At 42.6% G+C, this 20,239-nt stretch overlaps 1 protein-coding gene across 1 annotated transcript in view; it reads left to right on the forward strand.

Annotated features, from left to right (window-relative positions):
* Positions 1 to 8,514, forward strand: part of mrc1a (mannose receptor, C type 1a) — a 50,574-nt gene extending 42,060 nt beyond the window's left edge. Inside the window, exons 26-29 of the mRNA XM_061922212.1 lie at positions 1,697 to 1,813; positions 1,873 to 2,031; positions 2,100 to 2,132; positions 8,044 to 8,514. Coding sequence (XP_061778196.1) covers positions 1,697 to 1,813; positions 1,873 to 2,031; positions 2,100 to 2,132; positions 8,044 to 8,276 — 542 coding nt within the window. The 3' untranslated portion in view covers positions 8,277 to 8,514. The remainder of the gene's footprint in view (positions 1 to 1,696; positions 1,814 to 1,872; positions 2,032 to 2,099; positions 2,133 to 8,043) is intronic.
* Positions 8,515 to 20,239: the final 11,725 nt, after the last annotated feature.

The following is a 20,239-nucleotide window of genomic DNA, read 5'->3' on the forward strand; positions in this document are numbered from 1 at the left end:
GGACTTTCGCTGATTACATGGCAAGATCTGTTTCTAAGGGACATGGGTCGTAAACAGCCATTGCCTTTGGTTACAGAACAGTTCAAAAGAAAAGGCCGTGAACAGTTCAAAGAAGCGGTGCCTGGAAGGGAGTCTGGTAAATGGTAAATGTGTTGTACTTGTACAGAGCATTTCTACCCCTTTTTAAGGAGCCCAAAGCGCTTTGACAGTATTTCCATGTTCGCCCATTCACACACTTATTCACACATTCACAAGCGCTCACCAGGACCCATCAGGAGCAAGGCTGAAGTGTATTGCCCAAGGACACAACAGACGTCACTAGGATGGTAGAAGGTGGGGATTGAACCAGTAACCCTCAGATTACTGGCACAGCCACTCTACCAACTTCGCCACGTCTGGTCCTGCTTCCCCTTCGCTTTTGTAGTTCTTACTTCTTACTGTTGATTACAATACATGAAAGAAATCGATCACCTTCATTTTGCTTCCAAGGCTTCTACACAGCCTGAGTTGTACAAGCCTTTTGATTTGTTACTGCATCTGAGTTGATAGGTCTTATAATCAATTGCAGAACTAACATGACAACTACGGACTTACCTTTTAGTTTACTAAATTGCAATTGAAAATTTCGCGCAAGTATCCTTTGAAAACGTGCCTATTATAAGTAGTCTGCTTTAATCGCATAATTACACAGTATGTTGCTGAAACTTTTGCTATTTGTTCAATTAATAATGGAGACGTCAAAGAAGAAAGATGTAGGTGGGAAGTGGTGCATTGCGGCTAACTTTGACAACACAAACACAACCGGTGTTTCATTGTTTCCTTGTTTACATTCCCGAGAGATGACGGTGAAGCTTTACAATGGAACGGAGCGGTCAAGCGAACCTGGTTCCCTACCACATGCCAACCGGCAGGTTTCGGTGAGAAAATTGTGGTAATAAGTCGACTCTTACAGTAGACATGAGCGGAGCTTGCGTCGTTCCTCGTGCACCTGTCAAAGAGGCAGCTGCGGACTCTCTTGCCTCCTCCGATTGGCCGCCCCCGAACGTGGAATGCTTCCACCGTGGAGGAGGGGGAGAAAAAAGCTCAGCCTGGCCCAACCGGCTGCCTTCGCTTCGCCTCGAGAAACGTAGCTTCCTTCAGAGACACTGGCGGTCGCCACACCCCTCTGACTTTCAGGCACGACCATATAATCTCACTAAAACACTGGTAACACAATAAGCAGATAAGGGATTTTCCAGAATTATCCTAGTAAATGTGTCTAATAACACCTGAATCGCTTCCACCGCCCTGTCTTTTTATTTTTATTTTTTTAAATTTTCTAGTCCTTCACTCTCACTATCCTCATCCACAAATCTTTCATCCTCGCTCAAATTAATTGGGAAATTGTCGGTCCGAATCGCTCTCGCTGCTGGTGGCCATGATAGTAAACAATGTTCAGATGTGAGGAGCTCCACAACCCGTGATGTCACGCGCCAATCTCCTGCTACTTCCGGTACAGGCAAGGATTTTTTATTAGCGACCAAACGTTCCGAACTTTATCGTCGATGTTCTCTACTAAATCCTTTCAGCAAAAATATGTCAATATCGCGAAATGATCAAGTATGACACATAGCCCCGTTTAAATAAGAAAATCTCATTTCAGTAGGCCTTTAAGATACAATTATTCTAACATGTATATCTGCCTTTAATTTGTCAGGGGCATCCTTGGCAAGCATCGAGGACCCTCAAGAAAGTGCTTTCATCCACGAAAACCTTGAACTTCTGCAGGACAGTGCCAAGAAATTCTGGATCGGCCTCTATAGGAACCACGAAAGTAGGAAAGGTCTCCATTGGCCGCTTGGGCTACTTGCTGAACAAAGCGCCTGGTTGCAGGTCAGTGGATGTGGATAGACAGCGGCGTGGTGGACTTCACCAACTGGAAAAATGGGATGCCGCTGTCATCGTCATGTGTGGAAATCAACGCTGAAAGCGGGAAATGGAGCACAGCAAGCTGTCACAGATACTTAGCGTACATCTGCAAAAAACCCAAAGGTACAATATGCTCAGTCCACTGCAACAACAGCACCACTCAGTAACACTGAGGCTTGTGTTTCCTCCAGTTGTCACACCCACGGAAATACCTCCAGCTGTCGGTGAGTATTAATCATCCCCAATACATCACAAATTGTCTCATCCACTTTGGTACATTTCTCCAATCATGGTCACTATTTACAAAACAGGAAGTCCCTATAACCATTGGTACAAATAGCAAAAGTCAGTCTCTTACTTAAAACCCTGAATTCATCCCACAAAAATACAAACCCCAAAACCAGGGAAGTTGTCACCTTGTGTAAATCGTAAAAAAAACAAAATACAAGGATTTGCGAATCCTTTTCAATCTATATTTAAATGAACAGACTGCAAAGACAAGATACTTAACGTTCCAACGTCAATTTTTTTTGCAAATATTAGCTCATAGAAGTCAATCTCTGGCCCGTGGGCCAAATTTGGCCCGCCATGTATTTTCATTTGGCCCTTGAGGCAATATCAAATTAACATTAGAGCTGGCCCGCCAGTATTATACAGCGGCTGTGTCGCTGTAACACCGCATTCAACGCTAATACTTGCTATGATTTTCCAAGGAGACTCCCAAATTTCAGTGCCCTTCACGAAAAATCACCAGGGGGCAGCCATTCTCCCAAATTTCTCCCGATTCCCACCTGGACAACAATATTGGGGGCGTGCCTTAAAGGCACTGCCTCAATCGTCCTCTAAAACCTTTCGTCACGTCCACTTTTCCTACGTAGAAACAGCGTGCCGGCCTAGTCACATGACATATGTGGCTTTTACACACACACACGCTAATGCAATGCAAGCTTTGTCAACGGCCATACAGGTCACACTGAGGGTGGCCGTATAAACAACTTTAACACTGTTACAAATATGCGCCACACTGTGAACCAACACTAAACGAGAATGACAAGCAATTTTCGGGAGAACATCCGCACTGTAACACAACATAAACACAACAGAAAAAATACACAGAAACCCTTGCAGCACTACTTCTTCCTGGGCGCTACAATATACAAATGTATTATTAGCTTGTGGGAAAGGTTTATTTTGATATTTACCTGAGAAGGCTGCACATAGAAAAGAGGCATTCAATTTCTATTTCAATTTGATTTGATATGTCACTGCTATTTTTAAATGATTAGTATTATTTGAAACTCGATTTTGCATGTCACTATAAAGTTATATAAGTCTCGCTTGTTCAATATTCAATGCAAAACTTGTTTGGGTCCCTATTAAAAGGTTAATTTGTTCAACCTTGGCCCACGGCTTTGTTCAGTTTAAAATTTTGGCCCAGTCTGTATTTGAGTTTGACACCTGTATTAGCTCATTTGGAATTTGATGCCTGCAACATGTTTCAAAAAAGCTGACAGAAGTGGCAAAAAAGACTGAGAAAGTAGAATAATGCTCATCAAACAATTATTTGGAACATCCCACAGGAGAACAGGCTAATTGGCAACAGGTGGGTGCCATGATTGGGTATAAACAAGCTTCCATGAAAAGTTCAGTCGTTCACAAACAAGGATAGGGCGAGTGTCACCACTTTGTGAACAAATGCGTGAGCAAATTGTCCAACAGTTTATGCAACAACATTTCTCAATGAGCTATTGCAAGGAATTTGGGGATTTCACCATCTACAGTCCGTAATATCATCAAAAGGTCCAGAGAATCTGGAGAAATCACTGCATGTAAGCGATAATATTACGGACCTTCGATCAGTGTGTAAAGGATATCACCACACGGGCTCAGGAACGCTTCAGAAAACCACTGTCAGTAACTACAGTTGGTCGCTACATCTGTAAGTGCAAGTTGAAACTGTACTATGCAAAGCCAAAGCCATTTATCAAGAACACCCAGAAACGCTGCCGGCTTTGCTGGGCCGAGCTTATCTAAGATGGACTGATGCAAAGTGGAATTGTTTTCTGTGGTCTGACGAGTCCACATTTCAAATTGTTTTTGGAAACTGTGGCAATCGTGTCCTCCGGACCAAAGAGGAAAAGAACTATCCGGATTGTTATAGGCGCAAAGTTCAAAAGCCAGCATCTGTGATGGTATGGGGGTGTATTAGTGCCCAAGGCATGGGTAACTTACACATCTGTGAAGGCACCATTAATGCTGAAAGGTAACATATGTTGGCATCCAAGCAACGTTATCATGGACGCCCCTGCTTATTTCAGCAAGACAATGCCAAGCCACGTGTTAGAACAGCGTGGTATCGTGGTCAAAAAGTGCGGGTACTAGACTGGCCTGCCTGTAGTCCAGACCTGTCTCCCATTGAAAATGTGTGGCCCATTATGAAGCATTATATACGACAACGGAGACCCCGGACTGTTGAACAACTTAAGCTGTACATCAAGCAAGAACGGGAAAGAATTCCACCTGAAAAGCTTTAAAAATTGGTCTGCTCAGTTCCCAAACCTTTACTGAGTGTTGTTAAAAGGAAAGGCCATGTAACACAGTGGTAAAAATCCCCCTGTTCCAACTTTTTTGCAAATTGTTGCTACCATTAAATTCTAAGTTAATGATTATTTGTAGAGATGTCCTATAATGGCTTTTTTGCCGATATCCGATATTCCGATATTGTCCAACTCTTAATTACCGATACTGATGTCAACCGATACCGATATATACAGTCGTGGAATTAACACATTATTATGTCTAATTTTGTTGAGATGCCCCGCTGGATGCATTAAACAATGTAACAAGGTTTTCCAAAATACATCAACTCAAGTTATGGAAAAAAATGCCAACATGGCACTGCCATATTTATTATTGAAGTCACAAAGTGCATTATTTTTTTTAACATGCCTCAAAACAGCAGCTTGGAATTTGGGACTTGCTCTCCCTGGAGGTTCAGGTGGGCGGGGTTGAGGTGGAGGAGGGTAGAGGGTAGCGGGGGGGTGTATGTTGTAGCGTCCTGGAAGAGTTAGTGCTGCAAGGGATTCTGGGTATTTGTCCTGTTGTGTCACGGTGCGGATGTTCTCCCGAAATGTGTTTGTCATTCTTGTTTGGTGTGGGTTCACAGTGCGGCGCATATTTGTAACGGTGTTAAAGTTGTTTATGCGGCCACCCTCAGTGTGACCTGTATGGCTGTTGACCAAGTATGCATTGCCTTCACTTGTGTGTGTGAAAAGCCATAGATATTATATGACTGAGCCTGCATGCAAAAGCAGTGCTTTTAAGGTTTATTGGCGCTCTGTACTTCTCCCTACGTCCGTGTACAGCGCCGTTTAAAAAAGTCATACATTTTACTTTATGAAACCGATGCCGATCATTTTTAAATCGATACCGATCATTTCCGATATAACATTTTAAAGCATTTATCGGCCGATTATATCGGCAGTCCAAAATTACCTGACATCTCTAATTATTTGCAAAAAAAAAATGTTTCTCAGTTCAAACATTAAATATTTGTTGTCTTTGAAGTCTATACAATTGAATATAGGTTGAAAAGGATTTGCAAATCATTGTATTTTGTTTTTGTTTACGATTCACACAACGTGCCAACTTCACTAGTTTTGGGGTTAGTAAATATTTGATCAACGATCAGTTTTATCAGATTGAAAATGATTGCGTACAAATTAGACTGAATTGAATCCTGTTGTCAAAATAGTGTACTCAGGACGCTCTGATGTAAACAACACTTTCAGTTTGGATGACAGGTATGGTAAAGTGAAAGTTACACCTTCGCCATACTTGCCAACCTTGAGACCTCCGATTTCAGGAGGTGGGGGGCGGGGCGTGGTTGGGGGACATGGTTAAAAGGGAGAGGAGTATATTTACAGCTTTTGTGTGCGCAGTTGTGCACTGCATTCTCTAAAAGCCATGGATGTTATTGTCACATATGATTGATTGAAACTTTCATTAGTAGATTACACAGTACAGTACATATTCCGTACAATTGACCACTAAATGGTAACACTCCGATAAGTTTTTCAACTTGTTTCAGTCGGGGTCCACGTTAATCAATTCATGGTTCAAATATATACTATCAGCATAATACAGTCATCACACAAGTCATTGAATTATTTACATTATTTACAATCCGGGGGGTGGGATGAGGAACTTTGGTTGATATCGGTACTTCAGTCATTAACAGAGAAATGGAGATTGAAACAGTGTAGGTCTTACTTAGTAGGATATGAACAGCGAGCAGAGAACATAGCGAGTTCAGATAGCATAAGAACAAGTATATACATTAGAAATACATTTGATTATTTACATTAGGGTATTTACAATCCAGGGAGATGGGATGTGAATGGAGGAGGATATTAGTAAAGGGTTGAAGTCGCCTGGAGGTGTTGTGGTGCATGTACAGTAGATGGCAGTATTGTCCTATTAAAGAGTGTCACAACATTGCTGTTTACGGCAGGCGAACAGCTTTACGGCAGACGAAAACGTGACTGCTGTTGTTGTGTGTTGTTACCTTCGCTGGGAGGACGTTAATGAAAAAGCCTAACAATAAACCCACATAAGAAACCAAGAACTCGCCCTCGATCATTCTTCAGTTATAACGTCATTGGGCAGGCACGCTGTTTATATTGCGGGAAAGCAGACGTGAAAACAGGCTGTCCTCACTCAGGTCCGCATGGAGTTGGAGGGGGCGTGGCCTCCTGCTCCGCCTGAATTCTGGGAGATTTCCGGGAGAAAATTTGTCCCGGGAGGTTTTCGGGAGAGGCGCTGAATTTCGGGAGTCTCTCGGAAAATCCGGGAGGGTTGGCAAGTATGCCTTAGGGCATGGGTGTCAAACTCTGGCCCGCGGGCCAAATCTGGCCCGCCTTGTGATTTAATTTGGCCCTTGAGGCAATATCAATTTAGCATTAGAGCTGGCCCGCCGGTGTTATACAGCGTCGGTGCCGCTGTAACACCGCATTCATCGCTAATACTCATACTTGCCAACCCTCCTAATTTTCCCGGTAGACTCCCGAAGTTCAGTGCCCGTCCCGAAAATCTCCCGGGGCAACCATTCTCACGAATTTCTACCGATTTCCACCTGGACAACTATATTGGGGGCGTGCATTTAAGGCGCTGCCTTTAGCATTCTCTACAACCTGTCGTCACGTCCGCTTTTCCTCCATACAAACAGCGTGTCACATAATATTTGTGGCTTTTACGCACACACATGCACAAGTAAATGCAAGGCATACTTGGTCAACAGTCATACAGGTCACACTGAGGGTGGCCGAATAAACAACTTTAGCACTGTTACAAATATGTGCCACACTGTAAACCCACACCAAACAAGAATGACAAACACATTTCGGGTGAACATCCGCACCGTAACACAACAGAACAAATACCCAGAACCCCTTGCAGCACTAACTCTTTAGGGAAACTTCCAGCAAACTGACCAATAATTAACGTTTTATTCATGCATTTTCTCTTGCTACTTCAGAGCTTGAATGTTTGGTTCATTCATTATTGTTATTTTATTTTAAAATGTATTATTAGCCTATGAAAAAATTGGATATTTACCTCAGAAGATTGCAAATAGAAAAAAAGGCATAACATTTTTATTTAAATTTTATTTGATATGCCATTGATATTTTTTTTAATTATTATTATTATTTGAAACTGGATTTTGCATGTCACTAAAGTTATATAAGCCTTGCTTGTTCAATATTTAATGCAAAACTTGTTTGGGTCCCTATTAAAAGGTTAATTAGTTCAACCTTGGCCCACGGCTTTGTTCCGTTTTAAAATTTTGGCCCACTCTGTATTTGAGTTTGACACCCCTGCCTTAGGGTATGTGGGAGACCAATTGCTAGGCACGCATTTGCGCTCTAACTGTTCGTACATGTAATTTGTAGACCGATCATATAATTGCAATACGGGAAGGAAAAAACAACGCTGCATAGCTCAAATATAAAATCCCGGACGAGCCTATATACAATCTACAAACAAATTTAGGGAAAATTAGTATTTTTGATCTGACAAATGTACCAAAGCGACTAGGAAGGACTGTATCAAATGTGAGATTCTTTGTGGCTTCAGCTCATATCATGGAAGAAGCTTCCCACGGATCAGCTGGCATCACCGTGGCCGTGGTGCTGGTTGTGATTGCCGTAGCAGGACTCGGAACCTTCCTGTTCTTCAGAAAAAGGATACCCACCTCTGTGCTGGGAGAGTCCACCTTTGACAACAAGCTGTACTTCAATAACCCCATCCGGGCTCTCGTGGACACCAAAAGCCTGGTGGCCAACATAGAGCAGAATGAACAAGCTTAGACAACAGGATAGACGCTGATTTTAATAATCCATACAAGGACAGTAAGTTGAGTCAACTTTTCTACAGTAAAACTACAAAAAGAGATGTGATTGTTGAAATGTGTAAATATTTTATGTAAAAAAAAAAAATCAATAATTGGCAAAATATGATTTCTGTTCATTGGTCAGAACTTTTAATTGACATGCTTTGTTCTTTTTTTGCTGGTTGCACTTGTAAATACAGTAGATACAATACAAATCATAGTTTGATGAGTTAAATATTTTTCTCTGCCTCAAAGTTGGTCTTCGAACACAGATTGTGATCTTTCACCAGCAACAACTCACTGTAGTTTGAAGGCATTTATGTGATTGATTGAGACGTGTTTTAGAAGATTCCACAGTACAGTACATATTCTGTACAATTGACCACTAAATGGTAACAACCCAATACGTTTTTCAACTTGTTTAAGTCGGGGTCCAGGTTAATCATTTCATGGTACAAATATAAACTATCGACATAATACAGTCATCACACAAGTTAATCATCAGAGTATATACACTGAATTATTTACGTTATTTACAATAGTAAGTCAAATGGTTAAACTCTGCATCTTAAACATCCATCCATCCATCTTCTTCGGCTTATTGGAGGTCGGGTCGCAGGGGCAGCAGCCTAAGCAGGGAAGCCCAGACTTCCCTCTCCCCAGCCACTTCGTCTAGCTCTTCCCGGGGGATCCCGTGGCGTTCCCAGGCCAGCCGGGAGACATAGTCTTCCCAACGTGTCCTGGGTCTTCCCCGTGGCCTCCTACCAGCTGGACGTGCCCTAAACACCTCCCTAGGAAGGCGTTCGGGTGGCATCCTGACCAGATGCCCGAACCACCTCATCTGGCTCCTCTCGATGTGGAGGAGCAGCGGCTTTACTTTGAGTTCCTCCCAGATGGCAGAGCTTCTCACCCTATCTCTAAGGGAGAACCCCGCCACCCGGCCGAGGAAACTCATTTCGGCCGCTTGTACCCGTGATCTTATCCTTTCGGTCATGACCCAAAGCTCATGACCATAGGTGAGGATGGGAACGTAGATCGACCGGTAAATTTAGAGCTTTGCCTTCCGGCTCAGCTCCTTCTTCACCACAACGGATTGGTACAACGTCCGCATTACCGAAGACGCCGCACCGATCCGCCTGTCGATCTCACGATCCATTCTTCCCCCATGCATCTTAAACATAGATTACAAATATTTGAAAATAAATGGTGTTTTACCTATTTGTTTGAAAGTTTTATAGAAAGGAAGGTATCTTAATGGCGTAGCACAGTTGGGAACCTTGGCATTAGACTTGATCACAAGCTCAATCAATCAATGTTTATTTATATAGCCCTAAATCACAAGTGTCTCAAAGGGCTGCACAAACCACAACGACATCCTCGGCCATGCAGAGCCCACATAAGGGCAAGGAAAAACTCACCCCAGTGGGACGTCGGTGACAGTGACTATGAGATAACCCACCTCCCCCTTAGGGGAGACCGAAAGCAATGGATGTCGAGCTGGTCTAACATGACATTGTGAAAGTCCAGTCCATAGTGTGTCCAACATAACGGTGATGGTCCAGTCCATAGTCAATCCAATATAGTCGCAAGAGTCCCGTCCATCGTGAAACCAGCAGGAAACCATCCCAAGCGGAGGCGGATCTTTTGCGCAGAGATGTCCTCGAATGGATACCTAGAACAGTTTCCCTTGTGAATCATTAAAGTTTGTCTAAGTCTAACCGATACACAGGGGAGCGGTCCATCCTGGGTCCCGACTCTGGACGAGCGATCCATCCTGGGTCCCGACTCTGAAGAGCCAGTACTTCATCCATGGCCACCGGACCTGTGTCCCCCCCCGAGGGGGGCAGAGGAGAAAAAGAAAAGAAACGGCAGATCAACTGGTCTATAAAGGGGGTATATTTAAAAGCTAGAGCAGAGGTCACCAACCTTTTTGAAACCAAGAGCTACTTTTTGGGAACTGATTAATGCGAAGGGCTACCAGTTTGATACACACTTAAATAAATTGCCAGAAATAGCCAATTTGCTCAATGTACCTTTAATAAATAAATCTATATATATATATATGTATAAAAAAATGGGTATTTCTGTCTGTCATTCCGTCGTACATTTTTTTTCCTTTTACGGAAGGTTTTCTGTAGGGAATAAATGATGAAAAAAAAAACTGAACGGTTTAAAAGAGGAGAAAACACGAAAAAAAAAAAAGAAAATTAAATTTTGAAACATAGTTTATCTTCAATTTCGACTCTTTAAAATTCAAAATTAAACCGAAAAAAATGAAGAGAAAATTAAAAAAAGAATTTATGGAACATCATTAGTATTTTTTCCTGATTAAGATTAATTTTAGAATTTTGATGACATGTTTTAAATAGGTTAAAATCCAATCTGTATAATATTTAACAAATTGGACCAAGCTATATTTCTAACAAAGACAAATCATTATTTCTTCTAGATTTTCCAGAACAAAAATTTTAAAAGAAATTTTAAAGACTTTGAAATGAGATTCAAATTTGATTCTACAGATTTTCTAGATTTGCCGGAATAATTTTTGACAAATATTCTTCGTCGAAAAAACAGAAGCTAAAATGAAGAATTAAATTGAAATGTATTTATTATTCTTTACAATAAATAAATACTTGAATATTGATTTAAATTGTCAGGAAAGAAGAGGAAGGAATTTAAAAGGTATAAAGGTATATGAGTTTAAAAATCCTAAAATCATTTTTAAGGTTGTATTTTTTCTCTAAAATTGTCTTTCTGAAAGTTATAAGAAGCAAAGTAAAAAAAAAAAAAATGAATTTATTTAAACAAGTGAAGACCAAGTCTTTAAAATATTTTCTTGGATTTTTAAATTCTATTTGAGTTTTGTCTCTCTTAGAATTAAAAATGTCGGGAAAAACGAGACCAGTTTGCTAGTAAATAAATAAAATTTTAAAAATAGAGGCAGCTCACTGGTAAGTGCTGCTATTTGAGCTATTTTTAGAACAGGCCAGCGGGCGACTCATCTGGTGACCCCTGGGCTAGAGCATACAAATGAGTTTTAAGATGAGACTTAAATGCTATGATACATAATCCATTTAAAATATTTGATTACCTGCAATGAAGTGGCGACTTGTCCAGGGTGTACACCGCCTTCCGCCCGATTGTAGCTGAGATAGGCACCAGTGCCTACCCGCGACCCCAAAGGCAATAAGCGGTAGAAATGGATGGATGGGATATTTGATTAGTGAAGTGAATTATATTTATATAGCGCTTTTCTCTAGTGACTCAAAGCGCTTTACATAGTGAAACCCAATATCTAAGTTACATTTAAACCAGTGTGGGTGGCACTGGGAGCAGGTGGGTAAAGTGTCTTGCCCAAGGACACAACGGCTGTGACTTGGATGGCGGAAGCCGGGATTGAACAAAGAACCCTCAAGTTGCTGGCATGGCCACTCTACCAACCGAGCTATACCGCCCCACAACAATTACAACAATAGAGTGCGCATCTGGGAAAACAAACATATCCTAAAATCAGGTCCTATTGTAAGGCTAAAAGTTACTTTGTCGTTTGTATCCCAAGCCAAACTTTAACCAGGGTTTTCTAAGTATCTACGTGGTTGGAATTGTAGCATTTTTTACCTTTGAAGGGATCGGCAAGGTTCTAGAAACCCCCAAATAATCCTAAGAGTAAATGGGTTTTACAAAAAGGTCTCACATCCATATAGATAAGCCAGACCCCCAGAATATTTGAGCACATTTCAGGACCTCTTGGGCTCCCAAGACTTTTTGGGAAAATTCTTCTTTGGGACTTTGGGAAATTCAAGTATGTTAGTGCGTTTCTGAATCAATGGACTTCTTCTGTTAAAGGTAGATAGAGGCAACATAGCTCAGAAGGCAGAGCTCTCCCTTGACTGGAGTGTGCCTTGGGAGAGCTTCACAGAGATAAGACTTGTGACCCCACAAATCAAGGCCCCCAGCTGGATCAGACTTGCCGAGTCACTCTCAACTGACTACGTACCGGTGTCGCAATTTTGTGTCAGTGGGGTCTTAGAACAACAATAGAATGCGCATCTGGGAAAACAAACATATCCTAAAATCAGGTCCTATTGTAAGGCTAAAAGTTACTTTGTCGTTTGTATCTCAACCCAAACTTTAACCAGGGTTTTCTAAGTATCTACGTGGTTCGAATTGTAGCATTTTTTACCTTTTGAAGGGACCGGCAAGGTTCAGGAAACCCCCAAATAATCCCAATAGTAAATGGGTTTTACAAAAAGGTCTGACATCTATATAGATAGGCCATACCCCCAGAGTATTTGAGCACATTTCAGGACCTCTTGGGCTACCAGAACTTTTTTGGGGAAAGTCCTTCTTGGTGACTTTGGAACCTTCAGGTATGTTAGTCCGTTTCTGAATCAATGGACTTTTTCTGATAAAGGTAGATAGAGGCAACATAGCTCAGGAGGCAGAGCTCTCCCATGAGTGGCGTGTGCCATGGGAGACCTTCACAGAGATGAGACTTGTGAGCCCACTAATCAAGGCCTCACCTGTATCAGACTTGCCGAGTCACTCTCAACTGACTACGTACTGGTGTTGCAGGTTTGGTGCAACCGTGAGCGGGGACTAACAACAACAATAGAGTGCGCATCTGGGAAAATAAATGAATCCGAAAATCCTGTCCGACTGTAAGGCTAAAAGTTACTTTGTCGTTTGTATCCCAATCCCAATCCTAAAAATGGTTTTCCAAGTATCTACGAGGTTCGAATTGTAACAATTTTTACCTTCGAGGGGACCAGCAAGGTCCTAGAAACCCCCAAATAATCCCAATAGTAAATGGGTTTTACAAAAAGGTCTGACATCTATATAGATAGGCCAGACCCCCAGAATATTTAAGCACATTTCAGGACCTCTTGGGCTCCCAAGACTTTTTGGGGAAAATTCTTCTTGGGGACTTTGGGACATTCAAGTATGTTAGTCCGTTTCTGAATCAATGGACTTCTTCTGTTAAAGGTAGATAGAGGCAACATAGCTCAGAAGGCAGAGCTCTCCCATGACTGGCGTGTGCCATGGAAGAGCTTCACAGAGATAAGACTTGTGAGCCCACCAATCAAGGCCTCACCCGTATCAGACTTGCCGAGTCACTCTCAACTGACTACATACCGGTGTCGCAGGTTCGTGTGAGTGGGGTCTAAGAAAAACAATAGAGTGCGCATCTGGGAAAACAAACATCCTAAAATCCGGTCCTATTGTAAGGCTAAAAGTTACTTTGTCGTTTGTATCCCAACCCTAACTGGGATTTTCTAAGTACGTGTTTCGAATGCTACCGTACCGGTGTCGCAGGTTCGGAGCAAAAGTGTGAGTGGGGTCTAAGAACAACAATAAAGTGCGCATCAGAGATGAGACTTGTGAGCCCACCAATCAAGGCCCCCAGCTGGATCAGACTTGCCAAGTCACTCTCAACTGACTCCGTACCGGTGTCGCAAGTTTGGAGCAAACGTGTGAGTGAGGTCTAAAACTGCATCTGGGAAAACAAACATATCCTGAAATCCTTTCCTACTGTAAGGCTAAATGTTTCTTTGAGTTTGTATCCCAACTCCAATCCTAAAGGGGTTTTCCAAGTATCTACAAGGTTTGAATTGTAACATTTTTTACCTTCGAGGGGACCAGGAAGGTCCTAGAAACCACCAAATAATCCCAGTAGTAAATGGGGTACACAAAGGTCTGAAATGCATATAGATAGGCCAGACACCCAGAGTATTTGGGCACATTTCAGGACTTTTTTGGGGACTTTGGAACCTTCAGGTATGTTAGTCTGTTCCTGTATCAATGGACTTCTTCTGTTAAAGGTAGATAGAGGCAACATAGCTCAGAAGGCAGAGCTCTCCCTTGACTGAAGCGTGCCATGGGAGAGCTCCACAGAGATAAGACTTGTGAGCCCACCAATCAAAGCCCCCAGCTGGATCAGACTTGCCAAGTCACTCTCAACTGACTCCGTACCGGTGTCGCAGGTTCGGAGCAAACCTGTGAGTGGGGTCTAAAACTGCATCTGGGAAAACAAACATATCCTGAAATCCGGTCCTACTGTAAGGTTAAATGTTTCTTTGAGTTTGTATCCCAACTCCAACCCTAACCGGGGTTTTCCAAGTATCTACAAGGTTTGAATTGTAACATTTTTTACCTTTGAAGGGACCAGGAAGGTCCTAGAAACCGCCAAATAATCCCAGTAGTAAATGGGGTACACGAAGGTCTGAAATGCATATAGATAGGCCAGACAACCAGAGTATTTGGGCACATTTCAGGACTTTTTTGGGGACTTTGGAACCTTCAGGTATGTTAGTATGTTCCTGTATCAATGGACTTCTTCTGTTAAAGGTAGATAGAGGCAACATAGCTCAGAAGGCAGAGCTCTCCCTTGACTGAAGCGTGCCATGGGAGAGCTCCACAGAGATGAGACTTGTGAGCCCACAAATCAAGGCCCCGAGCTGGATCAGACTTGCCAAGTCACTCAACTGACTCCGTACCGGTGTCGCAGGTTCGGAGCAAACCTGTGAGTGGGGTCTAAAACTGCATCTGGGAAAACAAACATATCCTGAAATCCGGTCCTACTGTAAGGCTAAATGTTTCTTTGAGTTTGTATCCCAACTCCAACCCTAAAGGGGTTTTTCCAAGTATCTACGAGGTTTGAATTGTAACATTTTTTACCTTCGAGGGGACCAGGAAGGTCCTAGAAACCACCAAATAATCCCAGTAGTAAATGGGGTGTACACGAAGGTCTGAAATGCATATATATAGGCCAGACACCCAGAGTATTTAGACACATTTCAGGACTTTTTTGGGGACTTTGGAACCTTCAGGTATGTTAGTCTGTTCCTGTATCAATGGACTTCTTCTGTTAAAGGTAGATAGAGGCAACATAGCTCAGAAGGCAGAGCTCTCCCTTGACTGAAGCGTGCCATGGGAGAGCTCCACAGAGATGAGACTTGTGAGCCCACAAATCAAGGCCCCGAGCTGGATCAGACTTGCCAAGTCACTCAACTGACTCCGTACCGGTGTCGCAGGTTCGGAGCAAACCTGTGAGTGGGGTCTAAAACTGCATCTGGGAAAACAAACATATCCTGAAATCCGGTCCTACTGTAAGGCTAAATGTTTCTTTGAGTTTGTATCCCAACTCCAACCCTAAAGGGGTTTTTCCAAGTATCTACGAGGTTTGAATTGTAACATTTTTTACCTTCGAGGGGACCAGGAAGGTCCTAGAAACCACCAAATAATCCCAGTAGTAAATGGGGTGTACACGAAGGTCTGAAATGCATATATATAGGCCAGACACCCAGAGTATTTAGACACATTTCAGGACTTTTTTGGGGACTTTGGAACCTTCAGGTATGTTAGTCTGTTCCTGTATCAATGGACTTCTTCTGTTAAAGGTAGATAGAGGCAACATAGCTCAGAAGGTAGAGCTCTCCCATGACTGGAGCGTGTCATGGGAGAGCTCCACAGAGATGAGACTTGTGAGCGCACAAATCAAGGCCCCGAGCTGGATCAGACTTGCCAAGTCACTCAACTGACTCCGTACCGGTGTCGCAGGTTCGGAGCAAACCTGTGAGTGGGGTCTAAAACTGCATCTGGGAAAAAAAAACATATCCTGAAATCCTTTCCTACTGTAAGGCTAAATGTTTCTTTGAGTTTGTATCCCAACTCCAATCCTAAAGGGGTTTTCCAAGTATCTACAAGGTTTGAATTGTAACATTTTTTACCTTTGAAGGGACCAGGAAGGTCCTAGAAACCGCCAAATAATCCCAGTAGTAAATGGGGTGTACACGAAGGTCTGAAATGCATATAGATAAGCCAGACACCCAGAGTATTTGGACACATTTCAGGACTTTTTTGGGGACTTTGTAACCTTCAGGTATGTTAGTCTGTTCCTGTATCAATGGACTTCTTCTGTTAAAGGTAGATAGAGGCAACATAGCTCAGAAAGCATAGCTCTCCCTTGACTGAAGCGTGCCACGGGAGAGCTCCACAGTGATGAGACCTGTGAGACCACAATCAAGGCCCCCAGCTGGATCAGACTTGCCGAGTCACTCAACTGACTCCGTACCGGTGTCGCAGGTTCGGAGCAAACCTGTGAGTGGGGTCTAAAACTGCATCTGGGAAAACAAACATATCCTGAAATCCGGTCCTACTGTAAGGTTAAATGTTACTTTGAGTTTGTATCCCAACTCCAACCCTAAAGGGGTTTTCCAAGTATCTACAAGGTCTGAATTGTAACATTTTTTACCTTTGAAGGGACCAGGAAGGTCCTAGAAACCGCCAAATAATCCCAGTAGTAAATGGGGTACACGAAGGTCTGAAATGCATATAGATAGGCCAGACACCCAGAGTATTTGGGCACATTTCAGGACTTTTTGGGGGACTTTGGAACCTTCAGTTATGTTAGTATGTTCCTGTATCAATGGACTTCTTCTGTTAAAGGTAGATAGAGGCAACATAGCTCAGAAGGCAGAGCTCTCCCTTGACTGAAGCGTGCCATGGGAGAGCTCCACAGAGATAAGACTTGTGAGCCCACCAATCAAGGCCCCCAGCTGGATCAGACTTGCCGAGTCACTCTCAACTGACTCCGTACCGGTGTCGCAGGTTCGGAGCAAACCTGTGAGTGGGATCCAAGAGTGCATCTGGGAAAACAAACATATCCTGAAATCCTGTCCTATTGTAAGGTTAAATGTTACTTTGAGTTTGTATCCCAACTCCAACCCTAACCGGGGTTTTGCAAGTATCAACAAGGTTTGAATTGTAACATTTTTTACCTTTGAAGGGACCAGGAAGGTCCTAGAAACCCCCAAATAATCCCAATAGTAAAGGGGGTGTACACGAAGGTCTGAAATGCATTTAGATAAGCCAGACCCTCACAGTATTTAGGCACATTTCAGGACTTTGACATTTTTGGGAAAGTCCATGTGGAAGCTCTCTTCCCATGGGTCCTCCTGACCAACAAGCATTTCTAGCCGAGCCCGTTTCATTGTTTTAAAAGACAGTTTTTATTCTTCAATAAGTCTTTGGTGCTTTTCAGCAGTCGTCTTTTGGTCAATGTTCGTTGTGCTCTCGTTCTCCCCCAGCTCCAAGTCCGTCTCTCCTCCCGGCCGCTGCTTATACAGAGCGACAGGTGATTAGATAACAAGGCCCAGTTGGGCCATCCACGTACCTGTCACTGACTTCAAGGCCGGTCCTGGCACACCCCGCCTCGCTGCAGGCCCGCAGGCCACGCCCCCCTCTACAGTTCTTTTGGGGGATTTTGGGTCCTTCAGGTATGTTAGTCCGTTCCTGAATCAATTGACTTTTTCTGGTAAAGGTAGATAGAGGCAACATAGTTCAGAAGGCAGAGAGGGTTGTCCAGTAACCGGAGGGTTCTCGGCTTGAATCATGCCTCGTCCATCCCAGTTGCTGCTGTTGTGCCTTTGGGTAAGACACCTCACCTACATTGCCTTCTGGGTAGCCCACCAAGGATACAGGCCCCGGAGGCTACATGTTTGCTTTCCACGGCTCCTCGAGGGGTGAAATGCAGAGGCCTCATTTTGCTGTACATTACACAAGTGACGAGAAAGATCTTCTAGTTCTTCAAAGCACTTCTTCTTCAAACCACTTTGGGTAAAAATAAAGAGCCCCTAAAATTCATAGCCCCTTTTTATATAGGTGCCAAAAAAACAATTCTGTGGCGACTTCAAGGAACGGAACTCACTATGGGGCGGTATAGCTCGGTTAGTAGAGTGGCCGTGCCAGCAATTTGAGGGTTCCAGGTTCGATCCCCGCTTCCGCCATCCTATTCACTGCCGTTGTGTCCTTGGGCAAGACACTTTGCCCACCTGCTCCCGGTGCCACCCACACTGGTTTAAATGTAACTTAGATATTGGGTTTCACTATGTAAAGCGCTTTGAGTCACTAGAGAAAAAGTGCTATATAAATATAATTCACTTCAATTAGCAGACTAACTGTCATTGTGCTATTTTGTGATGATTTGTCATTAAAAAGAGGCATCACGTAACGACGGGGTCGCACTTTACTGCGCGGATCGCTTCTCCCAAGATGCAGCAGGAACTCTGTAGGCATGGTGCAGGTAAGACAATGATTTATCGTCCATGAAACAAAAGACAAAAAAGCGTGCCGATAACGTAGGAGCTATGGCGAAGCTTAGCAGAGTAGAAGTACTTAAACTAACGCATTGCATGGAAGCAAATAGTAGATGTTGTCGAAAGCCAGACTGAGCGTGGCGGAAAACAGGCACAAGTAGCTCTCTGATTAGTGCCCGGGAGCAGGTGAGCATCCCGAACACTAATCAGAGGCAGGTGAAACTAATTTGCACCCATGGCAAACCAAACAAACCCAGGGGTGCACTAAACAGAAACTGAGGGAGTCAAAAATGTAAACAAGTATCGTGACAGAATGTACATGAAAATAAAGAATGTAGGATTTACAATATTGACTATGACCGATAAAACACTGAATATTGACAACATATGAACATTACACCCCCTCTGGATTGACATATTTTACAATCAAGCAAAATGCAACAAACACAGCGAAATGGGAATACGAAGGGTACAATAAAAAAAAACAATCTGATATATATGATACAACAAAGTTCTAAGCTTTAGAACTTTCTTGTAAAAATCTCCTTCCGCGTCTGTCCCTGACACCTGCATTTCAGGCTGGCCGTTCTGGAAACACTCTGTGGAAACGCTCCCCACCCACACTGCTTGGTGCCTTGCCTAAACTGCTGTGACTTAGATTACCATAGTAACTCATTAGATTACCATAGTAACTGGTATATCATACAAAAGCACAGATCCCAACCATTGAAATACTTCGTATAGTTCGACTTTCGGTAATTTGAAAACATCACTGCACAACACAATGTCATCTTAATTAGAATAAAAACTAAGAATCATTTTTTGATATGATGTACTTAGTCCATAAGTACACAAATGTGTACTTCACGTTCAGTGACATGCTAATTATTCATTTTTACCTCTTTTTTTTTTTTAATTTCCATTGTATATTATACCCTTCTGGCACCACCAGATGGCAGTATAAGTGTACATATAAGTGGCCATAAGACCCCAATTCAGAAGTGTACACAATTTAGCCCTTGGGAGGTGATTTAGGGATCACTTCCTGAGGGTCCTTGATGCCGAGAAATATTAATCCATTTTGCTATGGTCTGGATAGCCTGCTGATCATGAGCCGCAGCAGGATGGATATATATATATATATATATATATGTATACAATATTTGGGTACCTTTTCAAATAATGTCTATACTCTAAACCAGGGGTCGGGAACCTTTTTGGCTAAGAGAGCCATGAAAGCCAAATATTTTAAAACGGATTTCCGTGAGAGCCATATCATATTTTTTAACACTGAATAAAACCAAATGTGCGCATTTTTTAAGTAAAACCAACATTTTTAGAGTATAAGACGTCTCTTGGTTCTTTTTGATAACATTTTTTCTTGAACAGGTGCGGTAGAAAACGGATGGATGGATTAAAATGCATGAGAATGTTTTATATTTTGAACGTTATTCTCAACATCGTGATTACCAGCGGAATTATTCATTACTTGTCGTGTTAAGCAATGTCAGCTAAGATTTATCTGAGAACCAGATGCAGTCATCAAAAGAGCCACATCTGGCTCTAGAGCCATAGGTTCCCTACCCCTGCTCTAAACCTCTATGTCATTGTAACTCTAAAATCTATCAAATATATTTGCAAAAAGAAGTGTACACAATTTTGGAAATAAGAGCTTAAAAGTACGTGGCCTTTTAGGAATTTCAGACTTACGGGCCAGATTGAAAATTTGCACAGGTCTGGTTTAACCCCTACTATAAACCGGTTAGATGGTACAAAGCATCATAAATTGTTGTCTCTTGAACCAAATTAATGTGGTCTTGGAAAATTGTTCGAAACACAGTCT

The sequence above is a fragment of the Nerophis ophidion genome, linkage group LG15 (genome assembly GCF_033978795.1).
Source record: "Nerophis ophidion isolate RoL-2023_Sa linkage group LG15, RoL_Noph_v1.0, whole genome shotgun sequence".
Taxonomy (NCBI): domain Eukaryota; kingdom Metazoa; phylum Chordata; class Actinopteri; order Syngnathiformes; family Syngnathidae; genus Nerophis; species Nerophis ophidion.